The sequence below is a fragment of the Neolamprologus brichardi genome, chromosome 7 (genome assembly GCF_056152115.1).
Source record: "Neolamprologus brichardi isolate AB-2024 chromosome 7, ASM5615211v1, whole genome shotgun sequence".
Taxonomy (NCBI): domain Eukaryota; kingdom Metazoa; phylum Chordata; class Actinopteri; order Cichliformes; family Cichlidae; genus Neolamprologus; species Neolamprologus brichardi.
This window is the reverse complement of record NC_142110.1, coordinates 5,581,184-5,607,301: the sequence shown is the minus strand read 5'-3', so window position 1 is coordinate 5,607,301 and position 26,118 is coordinate 5,581,184. Positions and strand designations below refer to the sequence as shown.

The following is a 26,118-nucleotide window of genomic DNA, read 5'->3' as shown; positions in this document are numbered from 1 at the left end:
AGCGTAAGACGCACGCGCATGAGCAGCCGTGGGATCCTTACGTCTCCGTGAATCCAAAGTTCGGACGTGTTTTTCGTGTTTGAGTTGCACGGAGGCGAATACACGGTAGGCTGTCGATTTTAAGTGTATACAAAATGTCAACAAGGGAGCTGTTGCGTCGTTTCCCTCATATTGTGTTCATGTCCTGCGCGTTCAGAGCGGAAATCTCCCCAGCTCGCGTACTGAGTTGTCAGAGACGAATGATGGAAGCGCTAAGGAAGGCTATAACAATAATGCGTCTTAACGCACTGGTGTTCTTAGAGAGTTTGTAGAGTATTTGACTTAAAAAGATCTAGGAAAATCAATGTGAGAAACTCTGTCCAAAAAAAGTCATATTGCGCCCTCTGTTGGATAAACAGTAGCTATGCAGGTGATACTGAAAGCTGAGCTGCATCCCATGAATAAGGTTTGGGTTTTTACATATTTAGACAAGCAGAGATTTGATCTTCTAAGAAATGCTCAGTGATCAGGGATTTTATTTATTTTTCCTCCTTCGGCTGATACACTTTTTTGGGATTGTTGCTATGGTGATAAAAAGCACCACCCTGTCCATATCCTCTTCTGTCACACCAACCCTTCTTGACTTCATTCATGAATCTTCTCAGTGGTGTTCCTTATTTCCTTGTGCTTTGCAACTCCATATTCAAGTATATAGTAAATGGACTGGCACTTGTATAGTGCCTTTCTATTTAATTTGAACATGCAAAGCGGTTTCTACTTCACGTCTCACACTCATGTTCATACAGTGTTTTTTTTAATCAATAACTAAGCAATTTTATTTAACACTCACACTTTGATGGATCCAATGCCAATACTGAAGGGTACTTCGACAGGTACTTCGACAGGGGTACTTCCAGATTTATTTTTTTAAGGATAAATAAGAAAAGTAATAGGTGGAAATTTAATTATTTAGATCTGTGGTCAAACAATGCTTCAATATGGCCTCTCAAAGATGTTGTGGATATCTATGATTCAAGGGAGGAATTTTTATATTTAATGCTTAAATGTTTATTTCTAAGCTATCTGAAAGAACACATTAATAATTCCAGGATGCCCAAATGCAAAATGTAAAAAGAAGTTTCCAAGAAATTCCCAAAAAAGGTTTTTAATAACTTTTGCAGCTGGTTAAGTCCAAGATTACATCAGTTGACGTGTATTAGAAGCATACCAAAACAAAGCCTTTGTTGATGGAACATCAGAGCAGAACTTCAGCAATAGTGAGCTCTGGACAAAGTGTCAGAGATGGCAATGTTTGGCAGCAGTAAAAACACAAATTTCTTCCAGACAGAAAACTTTTCAACAACTGTGACACAATGGCAGAAACATTATAGATTGCAGTTGCTTCATTTCCTTCGGAGCTGGTCAGTAAGCAGACTCTGATGCAGTTGAGGTTAAAGCAGAAGTAGTTAATCAACTGGAAAATAACTCTAAGCACACTAACAAATTAAAAATTAAAAATGACAAAAACAGATTATAATCCCTTTAACATCGTGCAGCTATATAGTAGTCTAGTCTTGGTGTTCTTCTTTATTTTTTTCCCTTTTTAACTATGTGCAGGCCAACTATATAGGGCACCAGCTTTACCTTTCTACCAACAACTTTGCTGCACTCACTGCCCACAGCAAATACGAGCATGCACTAAAATTTTCCTGGACTTGAGTAGAAGAAAAACAAAGGATTTTTACTGTGACATCAAAATTTCAAATCTAAATGAGCTGATCCAACAAAGAGAAGGGTGGCAGAGCATCAAGACACACCTCCTGCTGTTACCTGATGATGCATATCTCTTTATATTTTAGTTTGAATAAATAGCTCAGCAGCAGAGGCTACATTCAAACCTGTGATGGACATGGCTTTTCCACCAGGAACAACAGTAATGGCTCTGTTTAAGACAGTGCCCTCACTACTGCCAATGCTTTATCCAACAAAACAACCCATCCACCTTGTCACCTATACAAACAGTGGGTGGCTTAACATAAATTCACTATCAGCTATCAGTACACTGGGAACTGAAGAAAGCAGTTTATTTCTATCAAACATACACTTTCCCCAACATTATCTCCTCATTTCATGTATTGGATATCAGTGTGGGGCATTGAAGCTTGCCAAGAACAAACAATGAACTTGTAGATACAAGTGGCGTTCCCAGTGTGGAGCAGTGAATGGAATAACATTGTTAGTTGGGAGATATTGAAAGAGCCTCTTTGACCTACAAACTTCATGGAGGAATGGAGTTTGATTTCCATGTAAGTAGCTTACATGGCCAGGGCAAATTTGCATTTTGAGGATGATCATAAACTAACCAGCTCAAAGATCAACAATGAAGAACTCCACCCACACACAAACACTCATTCAAAAGCTGAAATCAGAGCTCTTCCACAACAGACATTCCAATTTGACAATTTTATATAAAAATCATTTATAACTTTGCCATAAAATTCAGTTGTACACCTGTCATACTGTAATAAGCCTTAAACAGCCTTATCGGCTCTAACAGGATTGCACCATGACATTATATTCAACCCCATACACTACTTAACAACCCACCTTTCACTTGTTATAGCATGGTCATGGTGTCACTGATCCCATCTCCAGCGTAATGTCTTTGCACAGGTTACCAGCTGTCATATTTTTTGTAGAGCGGGAGTCCTCAAGGGGGCGCTGTTTTAACCACTTTTATATATGGAGGCCGCCGAAAATTGAGATATGTGACGTAGCAAAATGGGCAGTCCGTGTATACAAGTCTGCGCTCTCATTCATAAGGAGTGTTAAACGTTAGCAGTTCCTGCCGACAGCCAGCCAGAGTCACATCCTCCTCACAACTGTAAGTTTTGCTCTTTCTCACTGACAACAAGGCTTCGTGCGTATTTTCTTTTTCTTAGTGCGTAGCGGCCTCTCGTGACTCTGTTTTCTTTCTCCGTCTCTCTTCTGTGCTCCTTTGGAATTAGTTGGGGAAAATGCAGAGCTACGTGCGCTACGGGGGGAAAATATTACAGGCTAGACAAGTGAAATCCGCGACTGTCAATTTGTTGCAGTACCTTGTCGGCGTAGTGTGTGGAGCTGTGAGGTGTTTGCATGGCGTTCAGGCCATTTTCCTCACCCACTCACACAGCTGTAGGTTTTCTGTGTGGCAGTTTGGCCTACAGAAACCAGAGATCAAGTTCAATGTAAGCATCCTGCCTAAACCACTGAAACGGTCCATTGCACTCAAAGCTATTTTAACAGCAGATCATTGGAATGCATGTCAAAGAGGCCTCTACCGCATATCTGCATGAATATAAACATTTCACCTGTCATGACTTTTCTTTCTGTCTTTGTTTTTGGTATTGCTTCTAATGTTAGACTCCCCTGGTGATTCCTATGTTCTTGTTTCCAACATTTATGTCGGCAAAAGTCCAAATAAAGGCCTTTTAGTGGCCATCGCATTATAAAACGTATGTAACTGTAACGTAAAGTGAACCTTAGAGAGCAAATTATTTGATTGCACCAGAGGACACATGTAGTGAAGGGTGTGGGTATAAATGTCACCTACCTGTGAAGGTCAGCGAAAGCTGGCTTGTGGTGTCCTTGCTGTAGGAGCGTGTTTACATTCATAAACTACAACAAAACACAATTTATAGGACCGCGGGGGTTAATTATTTGTTATTATAAATAAATAACACGTAGTGTGTTTATGTCCAGGTTACACACTGATGACCTAATTTCACTTAGACCACGTGGGAGGATATTTGATATAATTTTACAAATGTAACCGGCAAATGTGGGCCTAGCTTATGAGCCTGTAAGTGTTCGCTAATGACGGTTGGTTTTATGGGGTGAGTGTGGTGTTTGCAGCCATAATGATAATGCAGACAGTAGTACAGTAACTGCATAAAGACAAGGGCTAGTTGCAATGGTCGCAAAGACCTAAATGTTTATCGCCGGTTATACGACATCCACAGCAAAGGCTATGTTTTCAGTGGCTCCTTTGTTACCACATATGACTGTGCTGGGTGGCACAGGACGATTCGTGAGTACTGTGTTGCCAGTTTTACGCGGCATCTAAGCGGCGCTGTGCTGCGACCTTTCCCCTAGTTTCTGCAGCACAGGGTGGATCATGTGATGTTGGAAAGTAGCTGGGGGGAGGGGACTGGCTGCTGAAACGCTGCTCTGTGGATGCTGTTCCTTCAGAGTGGAAGAAGCGACGTGTACTGCTTTCAGAGTGCTCTCATTGAATGAAATAAAAGTGGACCCTGTAACCAAAAAAAGGAAAAAAGATAGAAATCCTTTAAAAGAAGATGGTCTTTGCAGAGAGACATCTCTTTGGAAATAAGGGCTTCATTAATTTTGTTCTGAATCATGCTAGTCGTTTGGAGGTTTATTCCATGGTTAATGTATGACAAAGCAAAGGATCTGTGTATTAGAATAATTATTTGAGGAAGTCTCATAAAGTATGTTTACAATATAACAGAATTTGTGCACAGCTTGTCAAGTTCATTCATGTTTCTTCTAAGCCAATAAAGCATTTTTAATTCAGTTGCTTTCTGTTTGTAGCAAGAAACAATTAAATCTAGATAAAAATTTATTCAGGGCACTAGCTACTGGTTCTCATTTGTTCATAACAAAGCATCTTATTAATTGTTTTCTTGGTTGCCTCATAAATATACAAACTACAATGGAGTCTTTTATAGTAGGTAAGCTGGAAGACCCACTTGTTCAAATACAATAGACCAGCTTTGATCAAGGTTACTTCCCAGTGTTGCCTTTTACTGAGACAAGTTAGTTTCAAATTTTTCCAAAACTAATGGGTGGGGTAGATAATTATTGTAACTGAAAAGATTTACTTTATTTATTTATGCAGCCATATCTTGACTAGGGTTGACAGTTTTAAAACAAGACAGGCCTCATGCCAAACATCAGTTATGTTGGGCTACCAGTATAACCAGTTCAGACTAGAGCAGTGCGATATGACCAAAAATATTTTTCATGATATACATTTGAAAATTTGCAATAACGATATAATTGATACTAGACAAAATATTTTACAACTCCACAACTTTATTAGTGCAAAAAACCCCATCAATGTATTTTCACTTAAACAAGCAGCTGTTTTTTATGTGCATTAAAGTTATAAAAAATGTAACAGTGCAAATGAAAATTCCTTGCTGATAGTTTAACCAAAAGGCATTTCCAGTGGAAACTGGCCGACATATCCTCAGCATAACCATGTATAATATCCACAAAACTTAAAAAGAGGTTATACACACACAATACGTAATAATATGTTGAAGCACAGTACGTATCACTCCGCGAGGCTCCTCCCTACGGTAGCCGTAATGCTCCGACAATCCATCAAGCGGTGTGGCTTCGTAGCTTAGCAAAGTCGTACAGAAACATTTGACAGATTTTCGAGCGCCGTGTACATAAAATCGTTTCAAGGTCAGTAAACACAACCAGAATTCATACATAAGGCACACGGGATTATAAGGGGCACTGTCGATTTTCAGAAAAATCAAAGGATTGATTTTAATTGTGCCATATTTTCCAATAAACATGGTAATAACGACGGCCCGCTAGCATGCTAGCTACCAAAAATAGTGCTTTGTTGTTTATCTGACGGACGAAAGCTAAACCAGTTCCACCACTGAAGTTGCAGCATTTTTAAAAACCAATTCTGGTTCATCCGTTTCATTTAACGATCCGCTTTCGCTCTTCTCATTCTGCGTCGCCGCCATGTGTGTATGTAAACATAGGCACTGCGCATGCGCGTTTTACCCATATTCTATGTCATATTATATTCATATCATATGTCATTTTCCTATCGTTGCCCAAAATTACACCGGTATTACCGTGAGCGGTATGATATAGCCCAGCCCTAGTTCAGACATTTGTAAGGGGTCACCCACCTGTGTGTGGCCTCTGATCTCAGTTTGCAGGAGCCTGTTTAGTTAAAAACATACACATGACTTTCATTTTGTGAAGGACGCTAATCCAATCACAATAGTTGCTAAAAATAATACAGTTTTTATGATCCTTACCAAGCTGAGAGCAGTGCCCATTGTGAATTCTTTCTAATTTAGTCACAATTTCTATTTTTGAAGTGGGTTTTTAAAAATATTTGTGTCGGTGCTTCCTCACATGACAGATGGATTGCTTTGTGCTTGTGCACAACTGCTCCACATTTAAAACTAGCACTAGTTTTGCCTTTAAACCTAGATTGTGTGAGTGACTGTGCATGTGTCAGTGAAACTGCATTCAACTGTTTTAAAAGTCCAGCAGCAACCCTTTTAACCCTGTGGCTGATTCCCTGCAGATAAACAGATTACATCTAAAAAGGTAGATAATCAGCAGTGTTGGACAAATGCCTTCAAGACAGCTGAGGGATAGTTGTGATATTTGGCTTAGACCAATCATTCACAGCCTTATCTAGAGATCAACACACCGTGTTGAACCTTGTAGTGTGTAACCACTCTAGAAGTTACTATCTTTGTTTAGCTGTGTGAAGAAGAGTTTGTAGGAACAAGAATGAAGATTTAGTTCAGTTGTTGATTGACATGGTCCTTAAATCTTTGGCATAAACTTTATTCAAACTCTCACTTTGCTAATATTACTGTTTGCTCTTACTGTCCTCAGTGACCCTGTACATCAGTAGCCACCATGGCAGAAGCGCACCAGGCGGTGGCCTTTCAGTTCACAGTCACCCCTGAAGGCATTGATCTACACCTGTCTCATGAGGCTCTTCGCCAAGTCTACCTCTCTGGCATCCACTCCTGGAAGAAAAGATTTGTTCGCTTCAAGGTGGGAGGCATTAAAATAACCAAAGAGCAAAGTTCAGAGGTTTTATGTATGGTAATGGCTATGCACACAACATTACAGCTCTTTTCTATTTAACATTACAAGATCCCAAGTAATTCTTTGTTGTTTATTAGGTTGCTTGCACTAGAAGGTCATAGACAAACAGTCAGCTGTGACAAACAGTCAGCTGTGACACTAACCTTCCTGCCCGTTCTTTGTGTCCTAGCCTTTGGCCTAGTTATCTGTTTACACACCGTCATAGTGAATGACTCAAACCCAAAGACCTGCTAGCATTTTCACACATTCCTCTTTTGTTTCATGTCTGTAATAATGATTTGTCACATGTATCCTCATGACTCATGATAACATTTTATGAAGTAATTTAATTTTATCTCCTTGGCCCTATATGACCTCTTTAATCCCCAATTTGACTTACATTTCCACAGAATGGGATAATGACTGGTGTGTACCCGGGCAGCCCAGCTGGGTTCTCCATAGTGGTTGGGTCCTACATGGCTTACAATAAATTTAAACAGCTGGATCCATCTTTGGGGCTGTTTACCAAGCTGGGTCAACATATGCCCATCAGGTAAGCTGATCCCACGAGGTGATATCCTGGTATTATATGGCTTTTTGTACATTTTTTTCCTATTAAAAAAATAATAACTTTTATTAGTGTTTTCTAAAGTAGATTGTTTCTAAGTGTAACCCTAACTACCATGCACATTTCTTTACATAGTGGCACAATGATAGGTGAGAAAGCAGGTAAACAAATGCAGTGGGAATTAGCCAGGTGTTGTTTGGCTGGAAGCAGGTATTTTGCCAAATGCGTTGGTAATGGAGTGTGTTTGACTCATACTTAAAGATAAATGGCCTGTAAATGGCCTGTATTTATATAGCGCTTTTACTAGTCCCTAAGAACCCCAAAGCGCTTTACACAACCAGTCATCCACCCATTCACACACTGGTGATGGCAAGCTACGTCGTAGCCACAGCCACCCTGGGGCGCACTGACAGAGGCGAGGCTGCCGGACACCGGCGCCACCGGGTCCTCTGACCACCACCAGTAGGCAATGGGTGAAGTGTCTTGCCCAAGGACACAACGACCGAGACTGTCCAAGCCGGGGCTCGAACCGGCAACCTTCTGATTATAAGGCGAACTCCCAACTCTTGAGCCACGATATCGGGCGATCGTGGCTCAAGAGTTGGGAGTTCGCCTGTTGTAACATTTACATTATTGCAAATGTTACAACATTTGCAATAATGCGCATGCTTCATACAGGTCTGTGTGTTACATGAGTGTGTAAACTAGTGTGTTCGCGACTCATTTTCTTCCAGCTACCTGCCACAACTGATTTTATTATTTGCCAACAATGTTGATGATGTTTAGTAATACTGTGCAATCATGTCTTGAACACGCAAAGCCTTCAATGTTTTTCTTATCCACAGTGCTCTCAAGTCAAGTCGGCTGTCTTTTGATGGTGTTTTTTTTTTAGTTTATTGAAGAATGTCTGAAATATTAAGAGTACTCGAACCTTCTTTTTTGTTTTAGTAACAAGTACAACCTGTTGGTGTTAAAATGTTTGAAACCTTTAAGTCACAAATACAGAAAAATCTACTGCATGATCAGATCTGTCCTCATTAACTTTGGCTACACTACGTAACAGCGGTTTAGGACTTTACTGCTGACAGTAAATTCATCAAAATGTTTTAGTCCTCCTATCAGAGTAAATAACATACATCATTTATCTGTCATGAGTCAGTCTGTCTTTGCTGACTTTGGACTTCGCCAAGTCAGGAAGTAGCTGTGTGACAGTAATCGCCCCATGTTTTCACTATGCTGTTTTAGTGTAGTGCAGTCTTTGCTCATTTGGCCAAGGTTGATAATAAATTGTTTATATAATGACTTTGAACATCATAGCACTTTACTTATTCTTCAGTCAGATTACTAACTTACAAAAGTTTTGTAAAGCCCTATTAGGCAAAACCATAATTTGTGTCCACTCTGCAGTTAAATATTTAACATTATATTGTCTCCTGTCCCCTGTTGTCCTCCCTCCTGTTTCGTTCTCTGTCCACAGCCGATATATGTCCACAGACAGCCAGAGGATAGTCGGAGGAATTCTAGTGGGCACGAGCCTGTGGGTTACCATAATAATGATTATGAGGACTGTCCTCAAGTCCTTGCTGTCATGGCATGGGTGGATGCAAGAACGTCATGGCTCCTTGTCCTGGTCGACTCGCATTTGGATGGTGAGATAATGTGCTCCATTGTTCCCAGTCACTGAAGAGGAGCTAATTGGTAGAATGTCGTAGAGATGGACCTTATTGCCTTGAATAAACAATGCTGTTTTTGCAATAGTGTTATTAAGCACTTGTGAGTGTCTTCACTGGTCATATGCTGAATTAAATGTTCTACATTAAACAGGGCTGAGGTTTTATACTATATTTTAAACATTATTATAATCATGTGTGCTTGTTTTACTTATAAGATGAGTTCTAAACAGCAGGTAATTATTGCTAAATTATAATATATTAAGGTTCAAAAATTAGTCACTTGCTATGTCAGTTAGGTCCAGGCAGAGATACAATGCAAATCTTGTGGATGCCATACTCAAAGTGCTACTTGTGTCCTCTTGTTATTTTCTGCTGGTTATGTCTTCGGACTTTGCCTCGTACCTTGCTGGTTTCCAGGTGAAACAAAACATCACTTCAAACTGCCTTATCTCTCTCTGCTTGTCCAGGTTCTAGTGAAGGTGTTTTCCGGCCGGAAACCAATGCTGTACAGTTTCCAGAACTCTCTGCCACGACTACCTGTTCCTTCTGTCAAGGACACCTGCAAAAGGGTAATTTGTTTTCTGGTGTTTTTATCTACATTTATGATCATGCTGATAAAGGTGCTAGGCTTCGGACTGGCACCAAAGTTGCATTTTGAAGAGCAAAAAACTTCTAGGTTTTCATCGTTAAGATAAAAAAAAAAAACCAACCCAAAAACATGCAATACACTGGAACTGCATGTAAACAAAAAAGCCTTAAAGGTACTGATTTAAATTCATTTACACATTCCCTCAGGCTTTGACTCAGTGGTACCTTCTTGCCTGTGATTGTCTGTCTGAGAAGACACTGTGTGCTGCATATTTTTCCTGCCCTTTGTGCTCTTGTTAAAAGTCAGATACTCTTTGCTTCACTCTTTCCTACCTTGATTTTTCTGGTGTTTTCAGTACTTGGAGTCAGTGCGCCCACTGATGGATGATCAGCAGTTTGAACGAATGAAAGGCCTGACTCAAGACTTTGAGAAGAATCTGGGTCCCAGGCTGCAGTGGTACCTTAAACTCAAGTCCTGGTGGGCGTCCAACTATGTGAGTTCGTCTTCTCTGACTTTTCACACTGTCATGATTCTTAGGTCAGTCTTACCCTGAAAAGCAATGCATTGAAAACTTCTGTTTGTTCCCCCCCTTCTCTCTGCCTGTCACAGGTCAGTGACTGGTGGGAAGAGTATATTTACCTGAGAGGCCGTGGACCTATCATGGTGAACAGTAACTATTATGCCATGGTAAGGCAACTCCACTTCTGTATCTGTTTGGTAATAGTGAGGTAGTCTCCTCATGATGGTCTGAGTGTTTGAAGGCATGTTGTGTGTGGGTTTTTTCCAACCCTGACACTCCAATTTGAGCAGTTTTCATTTTAACGTGACCCATTTATCGCACTTTGACCCCCAAAAGCGTGGATGGTTGTAAATTGCATACAAACCCTTGTAGCCTTTTAATTATTAACTCTTTGTGTGTGATCTTTAAGTTTTGCAGAGTAATCAGCAGTTATCTTGTGACATACTTGTTACACAATGTTGTAAAAGGAAAAACAAAAGTAACACAAACACTCGAGCAGCTTCACGGCACTATCTGCAAAACGAAACGTAACATTTGAGACTGGATAAGAACAGCACAAATAACAAAAAACGATGACCTCTGAGTTTATGATTTTGAATGAATGGAACAAACACTTTCAGTTTGTTTCTACGTGTGAACTGTCTAAAATTTAACTCAACTGTCTTCCTTTAACTTTGATTTTCATATTTGGCTTTTGAATGAGAGTATTTCTGTGCTACACACATAATCTAATTTGTAACTTAGAAAATTTTCAAGTTATTAAACACTATGTACCCTAATGATATGCATTCTGCAACATTAACCCTCGTGTGTCCATGAGTAATAATATATTTTATTAAAATTTCTCAGGGCAAGTTACAGCTGAAGTCTTGTAGTCTTGGAGTTAAAGACGTCAAGTCTTCAGAATCCTGGCAGTCAATCACCTAATTACAGCATCTGTACTTTGTGGATGGGTTGACTGGCCGCAGTGTCTGCATTAGGGCTGCCACGATTAGTCGACTAGTCACGATTACGTCGACTATCAAAATCGTCGACGAGTAATTTAATAGTCGACGTGTCGTTTGAAGCTTTGTAAGATCCCAAAAGACGCAGGAATAAGTAGTAGGATTTAAGAGTGTAATAACAGACTGAAACAGAAGATGGCAGCACTGCATGTACAAGGATGCCAGCTGCCGTTAAACCCCGAAGAAGAAGCTGTGTCCCAGAATTCATAGCGCGCCCAGCTCAGTTTCCAACAATGGCGGCAGCTAGTTAGTTTTAATATTACTCTTATTATTCTTTCTGGGTCACAAAATAAACGTTTAACATGTTTTCAGGCGAGAATGTAGCTGTGTAAATATCTGCTCAGTTTATCAAGACACCACATATTTTCAAAAGCGCTCCGATGTTTTCGGAGACGTCTGTTACCCACTAGCTCGATAGCTAGCCGGGGGCAAGGCTAACTAGAGCCATGAGAACACCGGACTCCCGGCAAATCATTTTCAAACCCACCGCCGTCTTTTGCTACTCGGGTTAAACATATATAAGTCACTTAGATAACTTAAAATTTTTATTGTTTGGCTTTTTTCAGTATTTTATTTGTTCCTGAGTAAATCTGTTTGGCTGAGATTAAAGTTATACTTTTTACACAGCTGAATAAACGTCAAGCAGACAACTGATTATCAGAAGTGTGAGATGCTCGAGAATTTACTCCGGTGTCCCGTTATATTTTAGATAGCAAGGAGTTTATTAAACTTAACTGAAACAATCTGCAAATTTTATTAAAATTTAATAAACTATCATCTTGTCTTTATTTTTAGTTAGCACATACCTTAAACACTTAAAGCTGTAAGCTAATGATAGGTATATAAGAGCAGGTGCATGCTGGTGCAATAAGCTGTACATTTTATGTACAATGGATGATGATCTGATTAGTCGACTAATCGCAAAAATAATCGGTGACTAGTCGACTATCAAAATAATCGTTTGTGGCAGCCCTAGTCTGCATAAATCTAAACCTCCCTTTTTTTTTTTTTTTTACCTGGATCAGTGAGAAAGTCAGGACACTGCAAATGTGTCAGTTGTGTGCAGTTGTTAATCGTAAATCTGTCACTAAAACCGGAACAAAAATGGATCCGTGCTCTTGCTTACAAACCCTCTTTATACTCTATGCAAATTGTCTTTGACCAAAATAACTACAATGAATCAATGGCCAGATTACATTTGTATCAATTCTAACTTTTACCTGTTGTAAGAACAACACATTATCTGAGGTTTGATTTAAACTAGCTGCAGACTTCAAGTTCAAAGACCAATTTGCAGACTGTGTTGTACAATCTAGATCACACCAGTATGAATAGGCAAAGTGTAAATTGACATAAGACACATTTTCTCATCATCTGACATAGTAAACAACTCATCCTCTTAATTAAGTCACAACTCCAGTGTGTCCAAAAATTAAAACCACACGTGCTGTCAGATGTATAGTTTAGTGGAGAACACATTCGGCTAACATCTCGAAAAGTCGAAGCGCAAATTGCTGAAAGTGTTGGAAACGAAAGGCATCTAGTGAAGAAAAATTGTCAGATGTGTAGATTATTCTCTTGTGAGTAAGAGAGCAAGAAGGAAGGAGTTTCTATACTGTCCCTGTTCCCAGATGATCCATCTCAGTCTTTAGGCTTACATATTTGAAAGACTAATGGTGCTACAACAGGTTAAAACGAAAGAGATGCAAATGTTTATGGCATTGTTGTAATATTTAGAACAACATATTGCTCAATAAATTAATCAGCTATCAAAAGTACAAGTGCACAGGTTTAGATAAGACGCTGGCAACTTGCTTAATGTGATCTATCGGCGGAACTACAACAATAACAATGCCGAGAATTTACCACAGGATTCACTGCACTACGGTACACACCTCACTCCACATTGAGTTCACCTTCAAAACTGGTCACACATTTGTGTTTACCAACGATGAACAAAGATTCAGTTAAAACAAAGCAACAATCTGACTTTTTTTAATGCACAGGTTAAATGTGCAGCTTTAAGTGGTAGTTATTATGTTTCTGTTGCCTCACAAGCTGTAGGAAGATGTGAGAACTTCTCATTGATCATCTCTGTTTCTCCAGGATTTCCTGTACGTGTTCCCCACCTCCGTCCAGGCTGCCAGGGCAGGTAACGCCATTCATTCTATCATGCTGTACAGGAGAAAACTGGACAGAGCTCAGATCAAACCTGTGAGTACAGAGCTCCTCTGTTTGACATTTAATGATTTGTTGAACTATGTGAAGCGTACATAGTCGTAATATAACTTTCCTACTCATTCACACTGGCTCCATGTAAATATTTAACTCATACTTTACTGATTAATATGTATTATCTCAGTGTGTTTTTCTTTTAAGTTTACAATGAAAAGCTGCTTATCTTTTAACAACCATTTCTTGTGTGCTTTGATGTAAGTTTGTTATCCACAATCTCACGAATTATTATATTTATACTCTGTCACCCTCAGCTTACCGTAACTAACCATGCACTGTGCTTTCTGCTTGTTTGAAGTGCAGTTGTAATTACCAACAATGCAAAATCACAGGCATTTTCTAAAAGCTTAGTAAAGAAACTAACCCACCCCAGTGCCATTTATTTCCTGCATCTCCGTCAGCCCCTTGCCTTCACCAAGCTGCATGATGCAAATTCTTACACTTGCACAATAGCAAAATATGTTGTGAAAATGCCCACTTACCCTTACCAAATCCAACTGTATGCATTTATGCAAAGACCGTTGCATGAGCTAGCTCTGTTACAGACTCACACTCGATTGTCTCTGTTTTACTGTTTTGTGCCGGACGCTGCGTTAGATATACTTGCTGGCGAACAAGGTTCCTCTGTGTTCAGCTCAGTGGGAGAGAATGTTTAACACCTCCCGCATCCCCGGTGTGGAGACAGGTAAGAGGAGGGCACGTCTCCATCGTGCCCTCTCCCCCCTCTACCCCTTGACCCTGGTCATGTTCGTTGCAACAGCCTTTGGAAACCTCGATTACTATACTCGTTCTCATCAGCACAGCCCTGTGCTGCTATTGGCTTTAATGCATAGGAATGTTCAAATTTGTTTAGGTGATACATTACGTCACAATATTCTAAAAGCTTTCAAATTTCTCTTAAAAAAAATACTGTTGCATCAGGGCTTTGCTGGTGTATTTGAGATAGTAAGCCACTGGTTTCTGGACTCCGCTCATGTCTCTTTCCCTGGAAGCCTTGCTTATCAAACCAATCCTCATCACTCCCACTTCATCCAGTCTCCCGGTCATGTAGGTGTGTGTCTGCTGCGGCTCTCTCTGGGATTTTAGTGAATTAGTTTGTCATCTCTTTGTGTTTGACTCTCCCCTTTTGCTTTTCAGCTCATGCTCCTACACACTATTCCCATGTGCTCAGCCCAATACGAGCATATGTTCAACACGACTCGTGTCCCAGGTGTAGAAACAGGTAGAGTCTTTAGCTGGCGCCTCCTCTACTCCAACTGTACTTTTCCTCAGGACATTTGTCCATCAGTTTGAGTTGGAAGTCTGACTTCTATGATTTGATAATGCATGTGTGCTGCTGTGTGCACATTCAAGGACTAATTTGCATGTCGCTGAAATATAGTTCATAAGTTTTAGAAGACAAACAGTCTTAGATAAATAAATCAATAAATAAAAGAAGTATATTTTTCATGCAAATAAAATATGCAGAATATGTGTTTACTATAATACACAGTTTACGAAAGAATTATAAGAATAATGTTTTCACAGTCCTGGAAGTACAGTGTTACTGCTGCCATAGGAATTAAAGGAGTTAGTAGTAGACAGGTGCAGTTAATCAAATGTGATTAATTTATCATTAACAAGTGTGATCACCTCTATAAAGGTAGAACTTGTTCTTTTCTTTCTGCTTGCTGGTCTGGAATATTCTGCTGTGTGTTAACCCAAGAAGGGATGTCTCAGCAAATTAACCCCAAGACAAGACCGTGCAATGGTCATAGAAAGTGCAAAAAGACACAAGAGCTACATCTCAGAGTCTACTCTTAGTTTGCATGTTAAATGATAAAATTCATGACAGTGCAGTTAGAAAATAAATATGAAAATAACAGTTTTTTTTTTTTTGCTGTGTCGGGACCCAAAGAGAGCTGTACATTATTAAAAATTCCTGCAAACTGCAGTTAACTAAAACAATGCTGTCAAAAACAGTGGGATGTATTTATTTGTTTTAAAGTACATGACTTTACCTGTTTTTAAAATGACTTAATTGGAAACTTTATAAAAAAAAAATGGATCAGATTACATCGTTCTGGCCTTGTAGATTGAATTTCTGTAATACATAAAATTAATTTTTTTAAACGTAATTTAAGAAGTTCATAGTAAAGTAAAGCAGTGAAAATCAGCAATTGTTTACTTTGATTCATTCCAAACTTTTTGAGGTGTTTACAGGCACAATGACGTGCACGCAACTACTACAAAAAAATATAAATCCTCTAATCAAGATTATGAGCAGTTAAGTTTAAAAACTCAAACCTGAAAGACTCGAGGCCAAGACAATAATAAATGTACAATAATAATAAATTGTGTTGCTTAGCAGGCACATGGGACCCAGCAGAAGGTATTTAACGCTACCTTTTTAGACTGAAGGCATTTCAAAAATAGAAAAATGTAGTGTGCTTTTAAAAATAAATTTAATAAAATAAGTTTTATTCAGTGTCTTTGTAAGCAGAAAGATCTGAGTTGCTGCAGTGATTAGAACGGCTTTCCAATTCAGCCCTGTGGTATACTGGGCCCAGAATACTCATACTGATGGAGGTCCTTACTATAAGAAACTACAGTAGGCTAAATATTATTATTTGGCTTGTTCTTGGTGTAAGTATTTGTTTCCCTTTATCCTACCAGTACCAAGTACATTGCTTGTTTGAGTGCTCAAGCTCCAAATTTGTAGTAAAATAACACAGTAGCAATGAGATGATGCAAGTAAAGCTTTGAAACTGGCTACCCACATTTGTTCACATTGTTGCTCAAACAAGCATTGTGTTCCCAACTACATTCTTGTTCCCAGTCCTTCCCTTTTTCATCCCACTTGCTGCACTCCTCATTTCAACCCGCCTTAGTTTTTGTATTGTGTAAATGAATGTTTTTCTTTTAAAAGAAAACTGGATATCACATCTTTTTACTTCTGGGGCAAATTACTGTTTACTAACATCTGTATTGCTACCAGAAATAAAATAATGCAACATCCACTTGATATTTGATATTTTTATAATTATTTCTCCTTTTTCACAAAGATGTTGGCATTAAACAACATGCATTTCTGATTATACACACAAGTCATCCACATGATGTGTGGTATGCAAGTTCTTTTATTTAAAAAGAAAACACAACACATGTACAAATATAAATATACCCTTCTCCCCCACAACCACAGATTTTCTTCATCCGTCTTTCTTGTTTTCCTGTTTTCTCTCTTCCTGTCATTGTTCTTTCTCCGCTAGACACCCTTCAGCACGTGAACGAGAGCAAACACATAGTTGTGTACCATAAGGGACGTTACTTCAAGGTGTGGATGTTTTACGATGGCCGGCTGCTGTTGCCACGGGAGATCGAGCAGCAGATGGAGAGGATCTTGGCAGACAAGTCGGAGCCCTTGCCAGGAGAGGAGAGACTAGCAGCACTCACTGCAGGGGATAGGTGGGTATCATTGCAGAATAAGCTGGAGCCAGGATTGACGAGGCCACACAATTTTACTTTTTAATCTGTAGCATGACAGGAAGTACAGCAATGAAGGCTATGCGTGGACATTTACAGTGGTCATAGGCTGAATCGGTGAGTTTGGTGTTCTTCAAAAACTCCTGGTAGAACTTAAACTTTATTTTGAAAGATATATTTTAAGAAATTAAAAATGTGATTGCAAATTGGTATTTGAAATAAAGAAAATAAACCTGAAATCAAAGAGACATCAAAGTCATGTTAGAATAGGCTAATAATATGGGCCTGGGCATGTATCATATTTCAAGCATGCCAACAAGACTAACCACTAACTTGTTTTGTTTGAAGTGCAGCTGTAATTAAAAAGCAATTAAATTAAAAGCGATTTCACAAGCGTTTTCTGAAAGCTTAGTAAAATACATTTTTACGGAGTAATAAAGAGTGTGGTATTGACGGCTCACAGTTTTCTCATACCGACAAAGAAAAATGTACGCGTATTTATGTAACATGCGTAAAGAAATCTTTTTAAAACTACTGTAAAGTAGCAAAAATGACACTTAGCTCCAGATTTTATATGCTTTCTGTTAGAAAGATTAAAAGAACATATTTTACACTCATGCAGTTATATCTATGCTTTACTTTTTGAACATATTTTTTTGTTTTTACCTTGTTAGGACACCGTGGGCAAAGGCCCGTGAGATGTTCTTCAGCCGTGGAAAGAACAAGCAGTCTCTGGATGCTGTAGAAAAGGCAGCCTTCTTCCTCACCCTCGATGATACAGAGCAGCGCTACGATGCAAAAAACCCAGTCAAGTCTCTGGACATTTATGCCAAGTCCCTGCTCCATGGAAAATGCTACGACAGGTGGAGATAAACTTTATAGATTTTATGGCCAGTTTTCAGTAGGTTTGTGGCATTAACCTGTTTGCAAATTAACCTAATAATATTTTGTAACCCTTCAGGTGGTTTGATAAGTCCTTTAATATGATAGTTTACAAGAATGGTACGATGGGACTGAATGCAGAGCATTCCTGGGCAGATGCTCCGATTATTGGCCATCTGTGGGAGGTAAGTCACTGGTTTTGTGGAAAAAAGTAAATACGGTATCTCGTAATATCACGAGAAATATTATATAGTTAAAGCCGTAAATATTTAGCCGCAAGTTTTGTCATTTTAACTCTGCACCACTACAGATTAAAAAAATCACAGCAAAAACTTTAAAAGTAACCAAACCAACAGTCTGATGCATTCGTGTGTTAGTAAATGAGTAATTTACTGGTGAGCAACACCAAAACACCTGCACGACTACTAAAGACAACCAGTACAGCCAAGTCAGGAGGTAGGCGTGTTATTGTCAAAATCTACCATCTAAAGATGCCTTCATGAAGGCAAATGCAGAGGATTTGCAAAAAGTGTACTTGTTATACTTAAGAACAAGGTCAAGTTATACTTATACGCAGTGTTGGGGAGTAACGGAATACATGTACCGCCATTACGTATGCAAAATACAAAATATGAGTAACTGTATTCCGTTACAGTTACCATTTAAAAAGGTGGTATTTAGAATACAGTTACTTTGTTGAAATAAATGGATTACACGGCGGTACTTCCCTGTTTCATATTGTGGCGGGTCAGGACTGTTTGGGTTTTGTTTGACAGCTACGTTCTGTTGTTCCAGGCGGCAGCGTTACGGTTGCCATGGTTACAGGGTGACGCTCTCTCTGCGTGTTTCCTGGGTGAGAGAGGCCTTTTTGTTGTTGTTGTGCTAAGCTAATAGGCAGAATGCTACAGGTATAGCTCTAAAGAATGTAGCATCATAGGCAGCGTAGTCCGTGCTGCAGGGAGAATGGACTGCCATACACGTTATGTGTCTGTGAGCGAGGGAGGGAGAAAAAGGAAAAGTACGAGCTGTCATCAAGCAGAAACGGGAGCTGGAAGCATGTAAATATAATAATAACCACTGCAGCCAAGAAGTGAGCCTGACGAGCCCAGTTGTAAGTAAGCTATTAAGACTCGACTGTACACTGTGTTCGTGTTTTCCTCCAAAAACAATAAGTTCCGTTGCAGCAGCCTTTCAACGCCTCTCTCTGTCTCTGCTAGCAAAGTTGACCCAGACAACAAAGTAAAGCTAGTTTTCGGCTACGAGCCCAACACAGAACCCACCGTATTAGCCAGAGGTCCCTTTACTACGGTTCGGAGCCGTGGACCTTCAGTAACAGTAATAAATCACAGCAATAGTACATTCATGTAGTTGTAAACAGCATGATAATATATTAAGTCAGACGTTCCCAAAGTGTGGGGCCCGCCCCCTAGGGGGGGCGCAGAGTCATTGCAGGGGGGGCGCGGCATGAAAAGGGAAAAAAAAAACAAAGCTTGGACACTGCTAGCACGGGCGCCCACACAAACGCAAAGCAGGAGATGAAGCATTGCTGAATATGTTTCCAAACCAACTTCATTCTAAGCCAAAGACTAGAAAATATGGTGAAGCACATCTTCTCTTTGGTTTCACCTGCACAAGTGCCAAGGTAGGTCTCCTTGCAGGATTGGTTTTCCCTTCGTTGGGAGCAGCGCTGGGCTGTTTAAATCATGGACAAACAGTATCCCACATTCTTGATTTTTAGTTCACAAACACTTGTTGTAATGACTACTCCTGACATTTTGGAGATGTTAGCTCTTTATACAGTAAAGTTACAGTGGGATACAAATAACATCAGGCTGATCCTGCCACAATTTGTTCCCCGGTTCAAATCACGGACAAACAGCATCCAACAGTTGTTTATGTTTTTGAACCCATTTTGCAGAGGGATTTTTTGAAAAATGTATTGATGGCAATGTTGAATATTATTACACAGGAAAAAAAAAACAACTACATGTAAAATAATTACACCGCGAGGCCTCTGCCTTTCTAAATAGAGGGAGAGTAACTGCATATATGTAAGCTGTAAAACCTGCAGATAGAGACGAAATACTGTTAATCTGACTATCTGCCATTCTGCAATTCATCTCATGTAAACAATAACGTGCACACAGCGTGACGTGAAAAAAGGCACATACCTTTGACATTGCGTGAAGAACTCTGTATTCCTCGTCCACACGTAAACGCAAAAGAAGGAGTTTTAAAAAATTCCGTTCTCGGTGATTCGAAACGCCGTTTACGTGTGGACGAAACAGCTGCGTTTTCAAAAATACCCGTGTAGGTGTGGATGTAGCGTAAAAGACTTAGTAGTTTATTTTCTTACTACCTGTAATTTATTGCAGATTACTTGTATTTGCTTAATTGTTTACTAAATGTTTGAGGTGTGAAATAAACCGCAATGGAGCAAAATATGGGTGCGTGTGGTTGGAGGATGTGTTCGTTCGTGCGTGCGCGCGCGCGCGCGAGGGGGGCGCAAACATTTTTCTTGTAAAACAAGGGGGGCCCAGCAAAAAAAGTTTGGGAACCACTGTATTAAGTAATCCAAAGTATTCAGAATACGTTACTCTCATTGAGTAACGTAACGGAATACGTTACAGAATACATTTTGGGGCATGTATTCTGTATTCTGTAATAGAATACATTTTAAAAGTAACCTTCCCAACACTGCTTATACGTCATAAAATATCAAAAGGATTTGCACATTTCTGAAAAAAAAATGTAGACAGATGAAACCGAGCTTAACTTGTACCAGAATGATGGGAAGTATGGAGAAAGAGAGAAACAGTTTATGACCTGTATACTGTTTCATCTGTCAGATATGTTTGAGACATGGGCATGTATGGCAGCCAGTGGAACAGGGTTACCTGACTGCTGAATTCAGCATGCCCAGGATGCCTTTCTGTTATCTGGATTCACTTACTCTAAGCCAGGGGTGTTGAACTCAAGGCCTCGAGGGCCGGTGTCCTGCAGGTTTTAGATATCACCCTGGGCCAACACACCTGAATCAAATGATTAGTTCATTACCAGGCAGAGAACTTCAAAACATGTTGAGGGGGTCATTGGACCAAGGACACATCTAAAACCCGCAGGACACCAGCCCTCGAGGCCTGGAGTTCGACACCTGTGCTCTAAGCCTTGGCAATCAGGATAAGGATTCACATGAAGCTGGTTATCAGCTTGTGGTGCTGCTGGCAGCATCTAACCAATCTAAGAGTCATCATATGATTATTCTTCTACAGAAAATGATCCCTATGAGTGTCGCCTACAAGATTTCACAAGCTGCATATATAAAATATATATCCCCAGCAGAGAATCTATATCACACTTAAACATGCTGTGAATAAAAGAATAAGTGCTTCCAGACGACGGAGTCTCTGCAGACTGCAGTGACGTTTGGCAGTAAAGTTTGAATATGAAAACAAAATTCAAACATAGGCTTTGTCTACATGCAAATTTGATATGTCCCTTATTAGGATCATATGTTATAGAAAAACAAATTACTATTGCAAAACTGTGGCCAACAAAGCTGCTTCTGAATTTATTACTGATGCTCATCAGGGAAACAGACTTAAGACACAACTGAAACACTTTAGACCCTCCTACACTCCCCGCACTGTCCAAGGGACTTGTAGGAATGGTGACGCTATTTTCTGGAGAAAATTGTTCAGTAGGTGGTGATTTCATACCTGCTGGTCTGGAACAGTTCACAGCATAAGTTGCCATGGCAATATACCCTCTCCAAGAAGTGAACCACCGTAGATCTCAGGCCGTAGATCTCAACTTAATAGAGCGTGCTTTTAAGCAAGCAAGCCGCATCTGAAGGTTACTGCTGCAGTAAATGCCTAACACAGCATCTTAAGTGACTCAGTAACTCATTCAGTTATTTACTGATGTTTTTAAATTTAAAATCGGTGTACGTGGTGATGTACAGAAGCATAATTGCAAGAAGACATTGCAAGCAAAACAGCAGAAACTTTTGAGTGAGATGAGTTAAAGTGTTGACTCTCTTGCAGCATGTACTTTCCATGGATCCCAAGCTGGGATACACTGAGGACGGTCACTGTGTTGGGAAGCCTCATCCTAACCTGCCCGGCCCTCAAAGGCTGCAGTGGACCATCCCTGCTGAGGTAGAAAATCTTTTACTTTACACCATAATTTTATATTAGCAGAACTTGGATTCCCTCTTGTGGAAGCATAAGCTAAGTACACCAGAGTGGATTTAATTAACTATATAGATGTTTGTTTATTGGATGTTATTTTTTGGATTTAAATAGCTTCTAAAACTAATCTAATAATTTAATCATCTTGACGTTTCTTCATAAAATGCATATATATAAATAGATATTTTTGTCTGAGTAAAACATACAGTTATGTTCCCTTTATTCCTCTAGTGCCAGGAAACCATCGAGAGTTCTTTGACAGTAGCCAGAGCTCTGGCAGATGACGTGGACTGTCACATTATCCCCTTCACTGACTTTGGAAAGGGGCTGATTAAGAAATGCCGCACCAGTCCTGATGCCTTCATCCAGATTGCCCTGCAGCTGGCCCATTACAGAGTAAGTTCCCGCATCCTACCATTTATTTTCCTGTTTATATCCTTATCTGAAATAAGTTGTTTTTTTATATATTACAGAAAATATTATAAAATCAATCTCATATTTAAAAGTGTAGATGTAACTTCTCAGAAGCCAGCGCTTTCCAGCCGCATGCAATTAAATTAAGTTCCAGCAGAGGGCAGTCACAACTAGCTGGCCAGCATAGATTTGTAGGCAGTCAAGCAGTGTTTAGTGGATTTAATAGCGAATTAAAACTTTTATTTTTAATTATTCATGTTGCACTTTAATTAATAATATGACACAAAACATTACATTTTACTCAATTAGTATTCCTTTATACTTTTATTCATTTATCAGTCAAATTATGCCAATGGACGTTGGTGTTGCACGTTAGTTGTGGTATGTTTCTTAATTGGTTACACCATTTTAATTAATAGCTAATATTAATAATACATAAACCATGCATAAAAAAAATGTTTTCTCTTTTTAATTGTGATTTAATTAAATGTAATTCTACTCTCTCAACAGGACAAAGGGAAGTTTTGCCTGACTTATGAAGCCTCCATGACTCGTATGTTCAGGGAAGGTCGAACAGAAACGGTGCGCTCCTGCACCATAGAGACTTGCGCCTTTGTTCGTGCCATGGTCGGAGATGAGACAGTAAGTCCCCTCCTTTCATTTATGCGCTACCGTATTTTTTTTACTTATTGTTTTTTCACTTTATTATTGTTATTGTGTTATTAAACTATTTGTCATATTTCTCTTTTATTCCTTTCGTATTTCTTTCTACAGAGAGAAGAGCGTCTCAGGTTGCTCAAGCAGGCGGCAGAAAAACACCAAGACTTGTACCGTTTGGCAATGACAGGACAGGGCATCGATCGCCACCTTTTCTGCCTCTATGTGGTTTCCAAATACCTCGGAGAGGATTCACCCTTCCTGAAGGAGGTATGAGCTTGTTTTCACAAGTTTCGTGTGTTACAGGTACTCGAATAATGCCCATAATTGCTCTTATAAAGCGATCGACCAATACAATAATGTGTCTTCATCTGTGAATTTCATAAATCTTTACATTTAGGTCCTGTCTGAGCCATGGAAGCTGTCCACCAGCCAGACTCCTCTGCAGCAGGTTGAGCTGTTCGATCTGGTCAGACACCCAGAATATGTGTCCTCTGGAGGTGGTTTTGGTCCAGTAAGTTGTCCATCAGCTTTCACAGCTGTTTGTGTTAGTTTTCCTGCAACAAAACACATAAGGTTGTATAATCCTTAAATTAGAAAAAAAGTTGAAATATTAATGCAATAAAAATGTATTACGAATCTAATAATTGGGGGCGATCGTGGCTCAAGAGTTGGGAGTTCGCCTTGTAATCAGAAGGTTGCCGGTTCGAGCCCCGGCTTAGACAGTCTCGGTCGTTGTGTCCTTGGGCAAGACACTTCACCCGTTGCCTACTGGTGGTGGTCAGAGGGCCTGGTGGCGCCAGTGTCCGGCAGCCTCACCTCTGTCAGTGCGCCCCAGGGTGGCTGTGGCTACAATGTAGCTGCCATCACCAGTGTGTGAATGTGTGTGAATGGGTGGATGACTGGATATGTAAAGCGCTTTGGGGTTCTTAGGGACTAGTAAAGCGCTGTATAAATACAGGCCATTTACCATTTACCATTACTGTGTATGGGATAAGCTCAGAGTCTACTCTCTCGCTTTCTTTGCCCACAAGGTGGCTGATGATGGTTATGGCATCTCCTACATCATTCTTGGTGAGAACCACATCAACTTCCACATCTCCAGCAAACATTCAAGCCCAGAAACTGTAAGTTCACTAATTTTCCATTTCTTTGCTTCTTTAATGGCCATTTTAAATGAAAAAGCTTACTGGAATCTTCTTGCATTTCTTTCTTCCTTTGTGTTTTTTAGGACTCGCATCGTTTTGGGACCAACATCAGACAGGCCATGCTGGACATCCTGGGTCTCTTTGAGCTCAACAACAAAGCTGCCAAGTGATGGCTGTCTTTGCTGGTGGAAGACTGAGTAACATATATTCAAAAAAAAGGTTGTACAGAGTCACTTGTTGGTTTAGAGGTTATATTTATGTTAATTGTTGTTACAAAAATAAGGATGATTGAAAGGAAGCATTATCGTTAATACGTTTGTGAGGCACTTATGTAAGCTGTATATTTAGGCATAGTGAGTAACCGGTGGTGTCGGGTACAGGTAATGCACAGATCAAAGTTGGTTTTGGGTTTTTTTCACAAGACTGTACATACCGGTGCCTTACTGACCCACTAATGTAAAAAGGGCAGGAAGGGCGCCTGAGATCAAATCTGCATTAACACATTTCAGCTAAAGGCTTGTTCAGTGGCATCATCAAATACTTGAATTGCATTTTAAGTTGCATGATGGTGCAATATCTTTATTTCCGTTCCCATCCTATGCGTTAGCTTTGTCCTTAAGTTTCTTTAACGTCTTGCAGTTGCAGCTCCTGAAGCACTGACCAAAGCAGCAAACTTGATGTTGAATTTCATTAAATTTGCATGCTGCGTGTGCTCTCCATTATTTCATGAAGTGCGGTTTAAAGAGAGGATGATTCTGAACGTTTAGCAGCTGCACCCAGTAATTTCACACCGACAGGAGTAAAATAAGGTGTCTGTGATTGCAAAAGTTATAAACATTCAGCTTGGATCAGAGTAGCGAGCCTTATGTCACTGTAATGTTGAATATCAACACGTTGCTACTGTCTTTTCTTATTCCAAGTGCACAGCCAGTGTTTTTGTTCAGGTTTGGCTTCTATGACTCTTAAGTGGCGACAAAGGCACATGATTTTTTTCTTGTTCGTTGTTTTCATACTCAGGTTTTGCTAACTTGGCCTAGTGTCCTAGGGTGCTGGCTACAATACTGAAAACGAGTGCTTTTGCTGACATGTAAATGTGCAAGACTAGACGTTGAAATGCAGTACAATGCCAATGTGATTCCAGTGAGATGGTAGATAGCATAGCGTGAAGTTTGCTGTTGAAGTGAGAGTTCATAAGACAGGGAGGTGTGCGTTTGGATTGAATCTGACAGCGTAAGGTCAACAGTGACTTTACTTCTTTTGTGAGGGGTCGAGGGGGGGAAATCGCCAATTAACTGTACTTTAGCTCTGTTGCGTACTCCATCTCTGACCCTATCGTTCAAACCTAGAAACTCCAGACTACTCGTGCAGCCTTTTGTCACCTCAAAAAAAAATTCTGTAGACTTTTATGAGCAATCGGATTGTTGGTTATATCAAAGCAGTGTTGCAGCTGTTGTTTTTAAGTCAAAATCACATGGTCGTTTTTTTGGTCTCTTCAGTAAAGTTGGATATCATTTCTTCTCTTCAGCTATTTTTTTAAGAAATGCAAGTTTCTAGTCATGTATAGAATTGCATTTTTTAAATAATGTATATGTTGTCAGTCCATCATATTTATTTTTTCAGGTTTTAGCTTCTGTATTTTAACACATCTTGGTTATTTGACAGCGGATCGTCACAAATGATGACCCCTAAGTTGAGGTTTTGCTGGTTTAAGAAAAAAACATGGACAAAATGCTTCCTTTTCTTTTGTCATGACAGTTTTGTTATCCCAGACTTGTAGTTTTATCTAGACCTCATGTTTACACTGCTGCATGTTTTTGAAGATGAAGCTGTATATGTTTGCCTTTAATTTAAAGAATTGTTAAAAGACAAGCAGCTGATATACCAAACTATGTTTGAACAATAAAGTGAATGTCAGATGGCT

The 26,118-nt window shown here is 39.7% G+C and overlaps 1 protein-coding gene across 3 annotated transcripts; it reads left to right on the top strand.

Annotated features, from left to right (window-relative positions):
• Positions 1 to 27: 27 nt before the first annotated feature.
• On the top strand, positions 28 to 26,118 carry cpt1ab (carnitine palmitoyltransferase 1Ab (liver)). Of its 3 annotated transcripts, none has more exons than XM_035907116.2 (19): positions 28 to 105; positions 6,652 to 6,816; positions 7,260 to 7,402; positions 8,895 to 9,066; positions 9,558 to 9,659; positions 10,035 to 10,172; positions 10,289 to 10,366; positions 13,310 to 13,417; positions 14,036 to 14,123; positions 16,690 to 16,885; positions 17,578 to 17,766; positions 17,865 to 17,970; positions 21,832 to 21,945; positions 22,210 to 22,374; positions 22,903 to 23,034; positions 23,167 to 23,319; positions 23,450 to 23,563; positions 24,084 to 24,176; positions 24,281 to 26,118. In XM_035907116.2, the coding sequence occupies exons 2-19, from the start codon at positions 6,676 to 6,678 to the stop codon at positions 24,365 to 24,367; spliced, it is 2,319 nt and encodes a 772-aa protein (XP_035763009.1). In that variant the 5' UTR covers positions 28 to 105; positions 6,652 to 6,675; the 3' UTR covers positions 24,368 to 26,118. The 3 variants fall into 3 exon arrangements, with proteins under 3 accessions (XP_035763009.1, XP_006789642.1, XP_006789641.1); XM_006789579.3 differs by lacking the exons at positions 28 to 105; positions 14,036 to 14,123 and adding exons at positions 2,759 to 2,863; positions 14,576 to 14,660; XM_006789578.3 differs by lacking the exon at positions 28 to 105 and adding an exon at positions 2,759 to 2,863.